Source organism: Ascidiella aspersa, chromosome 8 (genome assembly GCF_963924565.1).
Source record: "Ascidiella aspersa chromosome 8, kaAscAspe10.2, whole genome shotgun sequence".
NCBI lineage: Eukaryota > Metazoa > Chordata > Ascidiacea > Phlebobranchia > Ascidiidae > Ascidiella > Ascidiella aspersa.
This window is the reverse complement of record NC_139454.1, coordinates 18,460,239-18,474,440: the sequence shown is the minus strand read 5'-3', so window position 1 is coordinate 18,474,440 and position 14,202 is coordinate 18,460,239. Positions and strand designations below refer to the sequence as shown.

Genomic DNA, 14,202 nt, shown 5'->3' with positions numbered 1-14,202 from the left:
CTTCACGTACAACAAAGCTATTACTTAACAGCCTTTCCTTTGCTTGCAGCCATGAGTATGTTGGTTTATTCGCATCAATTAAAGAAAACGAATAAGGGAGAAAAAGAACGAAATAAAACGGGCGAAACGAAAACAAATGTGAATATAAAAAAATAATTGAAATTAACGAAATTATGCAAATTAGGCAAAAAATAGCGCATTTGACTTTCTGCGGGATTCCCACTCTAGGCCACACCCCTGTTAACCCGGAAGGGTTTGCGAGAGGAAGCCTATTATGGGGGTCTTGCACTTGGGGAAAAGCTTCTGGCTCTCGAGGTACCACTCGTGTGCTTTTCATTGCATCCATTGCACATGCGGTAGAGCTTCAAACATTCACCGCATACGGTCGGTGCGACCACCTCTGGATATTCCACCATACCGGTGCAGGTGCAGATGAGGTAATCGCACCCTTCGTTGTGGATAGAAGGCTTTTCGTACGGTGGCAGGTATAGCCTGTCATCTCCGGCCTTTGGTCGCTTTTGGTCGTTCTCGGGAGGGGTGTTGCCGCTGCTTCTTTGTCGTTTGGTGGTGCAGTCGTCTTCTGGCTGTTGGATGTCGGTTGCCGCTGAGTTGCCGGAGATTGTTGTTGCTGTTGCGTTTGGCGATGTTGCCACTTCTGGTTTTTTCACTTGTTGCGTCTCCTCTTTGCCTTTTGACGAGGTGTCCGCTGCCATGTTTACGAGGTTTGCCGTTGGGTCGGGTTCCTCGTCTGATGTGCGCTGCGATGGGGGCTGGCGTGTCGGGCAATTTGCCCGGATGTGGCCGAAGGCTCTGCAGTGGAAGCACTGCTGTGGTTGTAAGTACCTCACTGGAAATGTGAGTCCTTCGCATCGGATGGTTGCCGGGATGGGATTTCGTTTCAGGTGCTCGGTGAGCACCTCTGCTTTTATTCTCCCGTCTGGGAGACCGGCTATGGCGTCCTTTAGCTTTCTGGCCTCTAGAGCAGTGCCGTGGTTCTTCTGGATGTACGCCATAAGCGTACCGATGTTGAAGCGAGGTGGCACGTGCAAGATTTCCACGCTGGTGTATTCGCTCTCATAGCGCCTTGCGAGATCGACTTCGGGTCTGCTCTTCAGCTTGCTGTTCAGTTTTGCACGTAAAGTCCGTGTAGCCTCCTTTTCTTTCGACTATCCCCTCCAGGTTGTTGGTGTCGAGTTGTACGGCGATAGGCCATTCTATACACGTAGACTTAACAACACACAGTCCCGCTTAGATCGTTTCTATATCACGGCACTCATAAAACCAATTTCGGAAAATGCGACGCCCAATTGCCAGTCGGACCACGATATGGTAACCTTACAAATCGAGACAGTCCCCGGATCCCGCAGGGGTAAGGGGTACTGGAAAAACAATACTAGCACCTACGCCAACGCAGCTTTCCGGGAGGAACTCGAAAAGCGGTGGGAAATGTGGAGCACGCTCCACCCCGCCCTTTTCGATGATAAAACCTCCTGGTGGCTGCATATAAAACAACGCATAAAAGACCTTAACATAAAGCACTCCAAATTGCTAGCCGTAGAGCGAAACAAACGCCAAGTACAACTGCAGGAAGGCGTCACGGCACTCTGGGGGTCGCTGGCAAACAACCCAACCCCCTACTTACCCCCTACATAACCCTTAAACGTCAACTTTGCACCCTTCAGCGGCAATCTGCCCGCGCCAAACTTCTAAAATCCCAAGCCCAAGGTTTTGACTGGGGAGACCGGGGCACAAAGGCATTCTTTGCTCGGTTTGCCGAACAGCGTAAGAACACAACCATACTCGAGCTTAAACAAGGCACAAGCCAAAACAAAACCAGTAACAACGTAGAGATGCTTAACATCGCCCACAGCTTTTACACGGACTTGTACCGCACTCAACCCACAAACGCCGGGGCGCAGCGGAGTTTTCTAGCGCACGTCCCTACTAGCTTAGACCCCTTAGACGACAGACACCCTGACCCGACCAATCACGGGCCAGGAAGTACATAACGCAATTCGGCAAATGGCGTCGGGAAAGTCCCCCGGCCCGGACGGCATCAGCACAGAGTTTTTTATTCTCTGTACTGGGAGCTGATTGGTCGGGATCTGACTGACGTCATGAACCGAATCCACGAACAAGGCCAAATCCCCGAGGACATGAAACTCGGCACACTCACCCTTTTACACAAAAAACAAGATCCCTCGGACCTAGGAAACTATCGCCCTATCTCCCTGCTCAACACCGACCTAAAAATTTACACCAAAGGATAAAAGCGATCCTAGAGCGATTCCTCCATCCCCACCAATTCGCAGCGCCAAAACGGCGTATATCGGATGCCACCACCCTCCTTAGGGATCTCTACTATGACGCGCTGGGGAGGGGTACGGATGCTTCCTTTATCTCCCTAGACTTCAAGAAGGCCTTCGACTCGGTTGACCACGCATGGCTTTATTGTGTTATGACTAAAATGGGTTTTCCTGAACACTTTATCAGATTAATACGCAGCATAAACACAGACGCACAATCTACTGTTCTCGTTAACGGGTTCCCGACTGCGCCATTTGCAATTGGAAGGGGAATAAGACAAGGTGATCCTTAGCTTGTTCCTCTTCCTGATTGCCGCAACGCCTTTCTCACTGGCCCTTCAGGCCGACTCGTCGGTCAGCGGCATCGGCATACCTGGTCGACACTGCATCAAGTGTCCCAGTTATGCCGATGACACAACCCTGACCCTTTGCCACCCATACTCCGTGACATTGGCGTTCCAAAAATTCGATCGTTTTAGAGACGCTTCGGGTTTAACTCTGAATTACTCCAAGACCAAAGGCCTCTACACCCGAAGCGCTCAGGGCCCCCTCCCCCCCATCGGATGGACTCGATCGCACCTGAGTTTACTCGGGACCGTGATCGGGTCTGGGCCGAGCGTCACGGCGAACTGGGCCGAACATGCCATTAATATCCTATACAGCCACGGTTTATCCACTCCCCGAGTCGTTGCGGCAACGGGTAGATGACGCGGTCGGTAACTTCATAACTGGGAACAGTAGATTGCACCTTCCAATACAACAACTGGCCCTTCCGTTCGACAGGGGGGGATACAAGGTAGCAAACATTCCCGTCTACTGCGATCTTTTCTTTATGCAGTCTATCTTCTTCTATTGCCGCCATAGAGAAAACGATACCCCAACTACACCCGGATTGGCCATGATCGAGTATAATATTGGACTCCAACTTTCAAACCTTTTTAAGTTACGACTAAGAAACTCACACCCCCCACGCCGTTACCCCCAGCCCCTTCTACAAACACGCCTTAAACTTGGTTAACAAATATTCTTTCTCCTTCGACCAACTCGTTCATGGCTCAATCCGTACCCTCTATCTAGGCCTAGTCTCCCCCAACCCCGACGTTAGCCAGAGGGATGGTCCCATTGCTCCGACAACCCTCTGGAATATCGCCCACCACCCAATCCTCTCTAACGCGACAAAAACTTTAATTATAGATTTTAATTTATAAACTTTATTTGACCTCTTACCCGTATCCACCAAATTCTCTTCCATATCTCTCGACCCGGCTACCTTGTGCCTCTTCTGCGGAAGTAGGCCAGAAACCACGCACCACATTTTTTCAACATGTTCCACACTGGCGCCAGTGTGGAAATACATTGAACAGCTAATCAACCGACTCACCAACACTGCCACCACGCTTACCGATGAGATTACTACACGACTCAACATACCCAGCCACCATTGAAATATACACAGAGCACCTAGTATACATCATCAATACACTCACCCGGCACCACATCTGGAGAACCAGAAATAAAATCAAGTTCGAACATAAACAAATTCGGCCAGTTCCAGCAATTATATCTGCAATAAAAAGAGGAATTACACAACGACTCAACGTTGAACATAATAGGCTAGACACAACATTCATGTCAACAATACAAGACCTCAGGAATTTGCTATCCTAATAGGTACGTTGTGAGTTGCGTCCTTCGGCAGCTTTTTCTTGTCCTTTCCCCCGTAACCTCGTCACACTGCATACCTTGTTGAGACCTAGCACTGTTTTCAAATATCCATTCCTTTTCTCGCGCCCTCTTTAATTGTACCTCAACTTTATGGAACATTCGCTTGGGCTCTCTACCGCCCACTTTCTGCTCGCCTTCCTTTCCGTAAAATGCAACGTTTTCTCCGAATATACATACATATTAACCCCCGCCGCCCATTTTGTCCAACGCTTCCATTGTTATTATCCATTACCTTTCTTTTTCTTTTTTTTTATTCTCGTGTTGTGTAATGTACGCCTCGCCCGTTTTTCGTCCTTTTCCTCCTTTATTCGCCTCCCCTAATGACGCGAATAAACAAACATAATCGCAAAAAATGTCTGGACGTGGTAAAGGTGGTGGTAAAGCAAAGCCAAAGCCGAAGAGCCGTTCCTCGAGAGCTGGCCTGCAGTTCCCAGTCGGTCGTGTGCACAGACTGATGCGCAACGGCAACTACTCGGAGCGTGTTGGTGCCGGTGCCCCCGTGTACCTGGCAGCCGTGCTCGAGTACCTGAGCGCCGAAGTGCTCGAGTTGGCTGGCAACGCAGCCCGTGACAACAAGAAGACCAGAATCATCCCCCGTCACTTGCAGTTGGCCATTCGCAACGACAAGGAGCTCAACAAGCTGCTCGGCGGTGTAACCATCGCTCAGGGAGGTGTGCTGCCCAATATCCAGGCCGTGCTTCTTCCCAAGAAGACCTCAAAGAAAGTTTAAAGCAACAACTGCTTCACACCAAAAAACGGCTCTTTTCAGAGCCACCCTACAGTTTGAAAGAGAACCATTTGGTACCTACCTCTACCTTGAAATGTACCCCCCTAGTTCGTTAGTGAGCAGGATTTTACTTGGCAAATAACAAACCTTCGAGCGACGACCCAAAAACTCGCTAAAAGGACGCATGTGTCAAACCGAGATGCTGGCTAACTTGCCAGGGCAGAGCCATGACAGCGCTGCTCTGGAATCGCAGGTCGGTCTTGAAATCTTGGGCGATCTCGCGCAACAAACGCTGGAAGGGCAGCTTGCGGATGAGAAGCTCAGTGGACTTCTGGTAACGACGGATCTCACGGAGAGCGACTGTTCCGGGTCGGTAACGATGGGGCTTCTTGACTCCTCCGGTGGCCGGTGCGCTCTTGCGAGCGCGGTTTGCTTTTTTTTTTTCCGAGGGCTCAGGGACCTCAGGGTTGTTGGGGCTTTTTGCTAGGACCCCCCCCTTTGGTATGGGCTCATCATAATTCAGGCAACAAAAAGTAAGTGGGCGACGTGAACAAGGTACGCGACACTATGGGCGTAGAATCTTGAGTAGTTGGGTGCAAAGTAACAAAGAAACTTGGTCTTCACTCCTCCTGCAAGGAGGAGTATGCTTATCGATCCAATTAAACACAAAAGGATTTTAACAAGATTTGCCTTCTTTCGCTCCCCTCTTTCTAGGATATGCATTTAAAGTAGTTGGCTAGGACAGCGTAATCAGAAAATCAAAAAGTGAAAAAACGGTTGGGGGTTGGTTTGGGGTCAGGTGTGAGGGCTATGGCTTTCTTGATTCGTGTTTTCCATATTGTGTGGTGAAGTATGGTGTTTAAGAGCGTGATTAGATCGTTGTTTTGGAGTGGAGTTTGGGGGAGTGTGACGAAAAATATATGGGTGTGTTGGTTAAAATAGGTGGTGGAGTACGTGGTGAAGCCGGCGTATATGTTTTTTACGTGGTTGAGGGGTCTGGATCTGGGGACACGTGTGGAACAGGTGTACATTTGATTCGTATCTTTTGTTGCAAAGATAGCAGTTGGGTTCTAACGCTGGGATGTTGGGGATTGTATGTGATTTTACTGGTAATGCATTACGTGCTGTTTTGTAGTTGAATGTTCTTAGGTATGGTGGTAGGATGGGGTGGTGAATCTGTGACCAGTTTGGGGGGTTTCGGTCGGGGTGTGGGTTTGAGTATTGGTGTGGGGTTGTTAGGCGGAGGTATAAAGGTTTTATTTTGGGGGATAGTATTTCGGTTATGGTGGTGTCGTGTTTGCGTATTAGGTTCCAGATTTTTTGGTAATGTGGTGATGGGAAGACAGTGTGGGGGAGTGTATTTTTGAGTCTAAGGTTATATTTTCTTGCTAGTGGTATTCCCAAGTGATATTCAATTATCTGGCTGTGGGTGTCTGCAGGGGTGTCGGAGAGTCTATGTTTCATGTAGGTTCCAATTGGGCGGATGAAAAATAAGTCTGAATATAGGGGGATATTTGCAACTGAGTAGCCGCCGTGGGGGCGGCTGGCTGCCAGGGTGTCTAGTGGAATCGTCGGGTTACGTGGGCCAATAAAGAACTTGAGTAGTGTTTTATTTATCTTTTTCTTGATGCGATCCGGGGTGGGGTAAACATGGGCTAGTTGGGTGAAGTGGGGGAGAAGCAGGGTTTTAGAAAGGATAGATTTAGTGTCAAGTGTGAGAAAGGGGTGTTTAATTTGTGAGGCCTTGTTTTCAAACTTTTTGATGCCATGGTCCATGCGTGGTCAATTTGGGTTGGGTCGCCAATTGGGATGTTTAGGGGGGTTATGGCTAGGGGTTCCAGTTTATTGCAGGAAGGTAGGGGTTGGGGGGTGGGAGGGAGCGGGTGTATGTGGCTTTGGTTTTGAATTTAGCTAGGGTGTCGAAAACGGGGGGGTAGTGAGTGGGGGTGTGATAGGGTTAGGGTTACGTCATCTGCGTAGGCTACCAGTTTGGGGGGTATGCGGATAGGGGCTGGGGGTGGTGAGATGGAGGGGTTTTTCTGAATGTTCTGCTGGAGTGGGTCAAGGGCTATCAGGAAGAGGGTGAGGCTTAGCGGGTCGCCTTGCCTCACACCTCTTCTGATCGCCACGGGTTCAGAGGGGAAGCAATTTATCAGGATACGGGATGAGGCGGAGGTTTGGGTTGCGATTAGGTAATTAACAAAACAGGGTGGGAAATTGCGGGTGACAAGGGTGTGGGTGAGCCAGGTGTGGTTTATGGAATCAAAAGCTTTTTTAAAGTCGAGGGATATGTAGTAGGAGTGGGCGTAATTTTGGTGGAGAAATGGTATAGGTCACGGAGGAGGGTTGAGGCGGTGGAGGTGTTTTTGCCGGGTTGGGCGTGTTGGTAAGGGGAGATGAATTGTTTCAAGTGGGGTTTAATAGGGTATTGAGAATTTTGTTGAGAATTTTTAAGTCTGTATTGAGGAGAGAAATGGGACGAAAATTTGGGAGGGTGTTTGCATCTGGGGTTTTGGGGATAAGGATAAGGGCACCTTCGACGAAATTTGGGGGCAGAGTAGGGGAGAAATAGGCGTGATTTACTGCTGGTAAGAGAAGTGGCCCGATGTAGTCCCAGCATTCGATGTAAAATTCGATGCTGAGACCATCGGGCCCGGGGGTTTTTCCAGTAGGGAAACTTTTTATGGACTCTCTTAGTTCGCGGAGGGTGATGGGGCGTGTGAGGTCTTTGCTTAGGCTATCCGGGATTGGGTGGTGATTCGTGGTGAAATGGTTAACAAAGGTTGGGGGGTGTAGTAGTGGGGTGTATAGTTTTTGGTAAAAAGAACAAGCAAGTTGGGTTAATTCTCCGGGAGTTGTGTGGGGTAGGGAGTATTCGTCTATTAGTTTAATATGTTGGTGGCTCTTTTCTGGGGTAAAATGTTGGCGTATAATGCTTTATTAGAAAGGTTTTTATTCTCCAGGTCGTGCACTTTTGCCTTTAAGAGGTCTTCTCTCGCTTTGTTTTCTCTCGCTAGGTAATGTTTATTTAGTTCTTTTTTTAATTTTTGGAACTTTGTAAAGGTATGCTGGTAGTTATGGGGACTCATTTCTTCCCTCAATTTGGCCAAGGTCGAATGTTTTTGGGCTATTTCCCGGGTGTTGCTAAAGTTTATTTCTTTGAAAATATTTTTTTTGAAAAGACAGTGGTATGATTTTTCACCTTCTCGTCGTGTTTGGTGGGTCGGCTGCAATACATGCAATTCAATGTAGGGTCCACTGTGGGAGGGGTCGTTGGGGTTGAAGCTTGGGTTGAGAAGGTTGAGGAGCTTGTTAGCTCATCTTCTTTGGGGTATTTGCTTGTGGGAGGTGTTTTCTTACTTTTCCTTTTTTCAGACTTTGGTTTCTTGGTGCTGGGTTTGGAGGCAGTGTCGTGTTGTTCAATGGTTTCCTCTGGGCCGAAGTGTATCAGATCCGTTGGGTTGTCGCTATTGGTTGGTTGAAGCGTTGCTTGTGATTGGTTGATCGGTTTTTGATGGTGTTGGACTGCTTTTTGTGCTGTTGGTGCCTTTCTTATGGTAAGTTGATGAAGCGGTGTTGAGTTTGCTGTCGGATGATGTAGTAGCTTCACTGGGGTGTTACCGATTGGTTGAAGGGTTTTGCAGTTTTCCTTTATGTGGCCGAATTCTTTACATCTGTAGCACCGTGGTGGTTGTTGCCCCAGGTATCTCACCGGGAAGGTGAGGCCCTGGCACCACATTGTGCCCGGGATCGGATTCTCTTTAAGATCTTTTGTTCGTATTTCTAGTGTGACTCTCCCGTCGGGGAGTCCTGCATGGCGATCTGTGTTTCTTTTGGTTTCTTTTATAAACCCATGCTTGCTTTGGATAACTTCGATGATCCTGGCAATGTTGAAGCGCGGAGACACGTGGGCGAGTTCCACGCTGATTAACTCGGCTTCGTATCTTCTGGCGAACTCAACTTCGGGGATTTTCTTCAATTTGCACACTAGTTCTTGAGCTTGACCTCCAGTATGGCATGTGAAATCGACGTAACCGTTTTTTCTTTCAACAATTCCCTCGAGGTTGCTCGTTTCGAATGCAATAAATTCGAACACTGCGTAAATGTACTCTCTGGACTTCTTCTCCGGGAGTCTTGCGAGGACTTCTGTTTCTCTTGAGAAAATTTCTTCATTGACAGCCTTTTTTTTTTTTTTTTTTTCTTGAGGGCTCAGGTACCTCAGGGGTGGTTGGTTAACAATGTGCTAACCCTCCCTTTGGTTTGGGCTCATCATTGCCCATTTTTGTAAATTTATTTTAAGCGGGTGCGGGGAAACAAACGAACGGAGCGATGAAAAAGAAAATTTCGGGGTGAGTTTTTAATGAAGCACGGGTTTACTCTTCACTCCCCCTAGCGAGAGGAGTATGCGTGAGCAGGTCTAAAGTTAGATAGAGAAATGGTGTGGAATTGCATGTTGTAGCTCCCCTCGTTTGAGGATATGCATATTAAGAATTGAGAATGTAGCACCAGGTTAGTATTGGTTTCAGAGGGAGCTTGTTGGAATGTGTGACAGCCTTAATAGGGTTAGCCGGTACAATAGAAGTGTTCAAAAATTGACACAGTAAAGAACGAAAATGGCAATTTAAAAACAAAATGGCGTCTCGCTGCATTGGGAGACCCGGTGGGTTTAGAGTCGAAATTCTCTACATTTAACTAAGGTTTTTAAGGGCAGAAACAAGAGAGTAATAAAAAGGCAAAAGGCAAAAGCAAAAACAATAACAAAATAAAAAGAGAGATATTGTTAGAAGGGAGGTTGGAGGAATTGCCTAAGGTTTTGGGTTGACCTGGGGCAGGGGCAATTTAGTTTGGTGGGAGAGGAGGGGTCAGTTGGTAATTAAAGGAGGGAGGTTAGCTTTACGAACAGGTCAATGTGGGGAGAAGAGGGTCTGGCCTGTTCAATTTGGCACCGGGATCGAATAGAATTATTAAAAAATAGTATTAGGCTTTGGGGTGGGGTGGGTTGCGGGTCAGGGGTGATTATTTTGCTAATTCGGGTTTTCCAGATGGTGTGGTGTAGGATTGTATTTAGGAGGGTGATGAGGTCGTTGTTGGGGAGTGGGGAGCGGGGCGGGTGGACAAAATAAATATGGGAATGGTAATCAAAAAAGGTAGTGGGCTAGGATGTAAAATTAAAATAAAGGTTTTTAACATGGGTGAGGAGGGGTTGGATTTGGGTGCAGTTGTGAAGTAAATGGGCGTCCGATTCGTATCGGGAAAGGCAAAGGGGGCAGTTGGGGTCTAGGGAGAGTATATTGGGGGTGGTGTGGGATTTTACAGGTTTCAGTCAATGTCGGATTATATTGAGTTATTAAAGTCCAAATTTGTTGATAATATGGTGAGGGAAACATTGTGTGCGGAAGGTTATTTTTAATTCTTAGTTCATATTTATTGGATAATTGGATTCCGAGATTATATTCAATTATTTGGTTTTGGGTGTCGGCTGGGGAATCTAGAATGCGGTGGGTTAAGTAGGGGCCAATGATGCGGGTGAGGAAGAGGTCAAGGTAGAGGGGGATGTTGGCGACCGAGTAGCCCCCGTGGGGGCGACTGGCCGCCAGGGTGTCAAGGGGAATGGGGGGGTTGCGGGGGCCAATGAAATACTGCAATAATTTAGAATTAATTTTATTTTTTAAAAGGTTTGGGGCTGGGTAGACGGATGCCAGTTGCGTAAAATTGGGGAGGAGAATGGTCTTAGAGAGAATGGATTTGGAGTCAAAGGTTAGAAACGGATGTGTGATTTGTGAGATCTTGTTTTTAAAGTTTGTGTAGGAAGATTGCCAAGCTTGGGTGATTTGGGTGGGGTCTCCGATGGGGTTATTAAGGGGGGATATTGCTAGAGGGTTCCAGTCGATTTGGGGGAGGCCGTGGAGGGGAGGGGGAGGGATTTGGTGTAGGTAGCCTTCGTTTTGAAGGGGTTGAGGGTCAAGCCGGATACAGTTGCAAATTTGGCCAGGGTGTCAAAAAGCGGGGGGAGGGAGTGGGGGTGGGCAAGGGTTAGGGTGACATCGTCCGCGTAAGCGACGAGTTTGGGTGGGGTGCGGGTCGGGGGCGGGGGAGATCCTGGATGTTTTTCAGGAGGGGGTCGAGGGAGATCAGGAAGAGGGTGAGACTCAGCGGGTCGCCTTGTCTCACCACGGGGTCAGTGGGGAATCCATTTAATAAAATGGCGGAGGTGGCTGAGGTTTTGGTGGTTTAGGTGTAATTTATGAAGGGTGGGGGGGGGAAGTTGCGGGTGGTGAGGATGTGGGTGACGTTTTGGTGGGTGAACGAATCGAAGGCTTTTTTGAAATCAAGGGATATGAAATATGAGGGGGGGTATTTTGGGTCGGATGAGGATTGATGCAGTTGAAGTATTTTTTCCGGGTTGTGCGTGTTGAAGGGGAGAGAGAAAATGTTTTAATTGCGGCTTGATACGTTGATTTAGAATTTTGTTAAGGATTTTGAGATCTGTGTTTAGAAGAGAAATGGGGCGATAGTTGGCAAGGGTGTTGGCAGCGGGGGTTTTCGGTATGAGGGTTATGGCTCCGTGGGTAAAGTCTGCGGGGAGGGTTGGGGCTAGGTAGGCGTAATTGAGGGCGGGGGTGAGATAGGGCCCGATGAGCTCCCAGCATTCAGTGTAAAACTCAATGCTGAGGCCATCGGGCCCGGGGGTTTTACCGGTGGGGAAGGTTTTAATAATGTTTCTAATTTCGTGGCGGGTGACTGGTCGGGGATGGGGGTGTGGTTGTGGAGGAAGGGGTCAATTTGGGTCTGGGGGTTGGGGGGCAGTCGTATAGGTTTTTGTAGTATTTCTCCGCTAGGTGGCAGAGTTCGGCGGGGGTGGTGTGGGGGAGGTGGTAGTCATCCAGTAATTCTTTAATGTGGGTTTGTTTGCTTTGCGGTAAGACGCGGGTATAGAGGGATTTATTAGATACATTTTTATTTTCCATATTATCAACCTTTGCCTTTAGAAGGTCTTGTTTTGATTTTTCCAAGTAATATTTATTGAGTTCATGTTTTAATTTTTGGAAAGTAGCAAAAGTTTGGGGGTAGTTAAGGGGATTCATTTGTTCCCGTAATTTGGCAAGAGTCCGAATGTTTCTGGGCTATTTCCCTCTATGTTAAGTTTTTTACTTATGATTTTATGGAGGTTTGCGACTTGGGTTTTAACTAAGATCCAAAAATCAAGTGGGTTATAGTCTTGTTGTAATGATTTTAGCCGGTTTAATTTAATGTTAAGTGGAATTTGGAAGTCGGGGTGGGTAAGGGCACGGGTGTCACTTTTCCAGAGGCCATAGCCTCTGGGGGGTGAGATGGGTATGTCAAGGTAACTAGGTCGTGAAGGTGTGGTTAACCGGGGTGATATTAGGGGTAGAATAAAAACGGTCAAGGCGGGATTGGGAGTTATGGGTGCGGCGGGAAAAGGTTTTGGTGTAAGGGTTAAGGGTGCGAAAGGTGTCGGTGAGGGTAAGGGTATCTAACAGGGTCATTAAAGATTTGTTGGGGTGACGGGATGGTTGTGGGGGGTATTTATCAAGGTGGGGCTGGAGAACGCAGTTAAAGTCTCCAGTCAGGATGGTGGGGTGGGTGGGGGGAGGTTACGTAAAAAATTGTTGTTGGCCAAGTAATTGATTATATATTGGTTAAATGAATGGTATGGGTTAGAGTATTAATATTACAGGATATAATTTTACCGGTGAGATCTGAGAAAATATCTAAAGGGGTAAAGTGGGAACGCAGGAAATAAAATGGCGACTCCCCCAGAGGAAGACCCTCTGGAGGGACAAGAATTCGAAAAAACCTACACCCAGAGCCCACTCGGCAGCCCAGGTTGACTCAACCTGAGGTGTCGAGTGGGTCTCCTGCAACAACACTATATCAAACTGTAAGCTTTTAAGGTACGTAAAAACTGCATTACGCTTGGCGTGGCCACTAAGACCATTTACATTAAAACTTGTGTGACTCCATTTGAGCTGGGTATTTACATTAGTGGGGGGGAGGTCTTGGTTGCTGGCGAATCAACAATATGAAACTGTGGCATTTCCTTTGGGGGGGTCGTCGCCTTGTTCGTTTGGACACTGGTGAGCATGGCTGCCCAGCCCGTTGCATAGTGAGCATTCTATGAGAGGGTGCTTTTCTATTTGAAAAACTTGAGAATTCAAAGGGGCGTTTTCTGTTGGCGAGTTCTGAATCTTATGGGGGTGCGTCACTATGGTCTGGTTGACTTGGCTCAGGGTTTTCAGTGCCGTCGATTTCTGTTCCTAGGCTTTCTGCCTCAGCCTCCTCTGTCTCCGTGGAGCTTAATGTGCTCGAAGAGCTACTATTTGGCTTTCGGCCCCCTGGGGAGGAGAAATCTGCGGGGGCAATTTTTCCAATTTTTGACGGGTCGCGAAGGGTTGTGGATGTTGCAACTAAAGACCTTTCTCTATCTTTGTTCAGCATGTCAGCGATGTTTAACAACATATTTTGCCTTTTTCTTTCTTCCTCTTCTTTCTTCCTTTCTTTCTCTTCGGTGTTTATTCTCTCTCTATCTTCGTTGTCTGCCTTTTTCTTTTTTAATTTATCACACTCTTCGAGGGTGTGCCCTGGCTTGCGACAATATCGACAGCATTCTGGTTGCTCTTGATAGTAAACTTCAATCATATGAGGGCCCCCATTTTAATTTCTTTGGGTATAGGCTTTTTTTCAAGCTCTTTCCGGTCTAAGTCAAGGTGCACCTTTCCTGCATGAACCTGACGCAAATCTACAATTTCTCGGTGGCCGGTGCATTTGGCAAATTTGGCAGAAAAGAAATCCTAGCTAAGTTTGACTTTGATGATTGACTCTTCGAAAGGTTCGGCGTATTTGACAAACGGTAACTTGTCAAGTTTGCATGCAAGGTCTCTAGCTTCCTCATCTGTATGGCAGCACAAGACACTTTTACCATTAGGTTTTTGTATACAGCTTTCTAGAAAGCGTTTATAATTGAAGCCAACCGATTCTAATACTTCGTACACCTGAGGTCCTGATTGCGGAGGGTTAAAGTGGATTTCTAACTCGCCCTTGCGAGACACGTTAAACTTGGTAACATCAAAATCTTTCGCACAAATATTGGCCCAGCTTGGGCCCGCGGTCGCCATTTTAATAAAATGGCGGCTCCGCTAGTAGAGTTGTGAAGTTAACACACGTGATACACGTGAAATATAATAACAAAAGTAACCTTTCGGTGAGTAGTCTGTACACGTATGTACTCCGATACTGGTCGAAATAATCCAGGTAAATAAGGTCATGAAATAAATCCAATTTTTCGTCGAAAAAGCTTGCTTGTCAGGGAAAAAGCAGCAAAATAGTCACTTAGAAAACTGTATCACTATAGACAAAGTTCAGCCTCTGCTGAAGCTTGCAGCCTCTTCTCCTTCTCATTTACCAGTGAAAAACAATTCTAAA

At 47.4% G+C, this 14,202-nt stretch overlaps 1 protein-coding gene across 1 annotated transcript; it reads left to right on the top strand.

The window, feature by feature from the left end:
- Window positions 1-4,383: 4,383 nt before the first annotated feature.
- LOC146136694 (histone H2A-like) lies at window positions 4,384-4,761 on the top strand. Its single transcript, XM_083396232.1, has one exon. The coding sequence runs from the start codon at window positions 4,384-4,386 to the stop codon at window positions 4,759-4,761; it is 378 nt and encodes a 125-aa protein (XP_083252358.1).
- The last annotated feature ends 9,441 nt before the right edge of the window (window positions 4,762-14,202 follow it).

What these genes read in the sequence shown, in the direction of transcription:
- LOC146136694 (XM_083396232.1), top strand. Translation starts at nt 4,384, where the DNA reads ATGTCTGGACGTGGTAAAGGTGGTGGTAAAGCAAAGCCAAAGCCGAAG.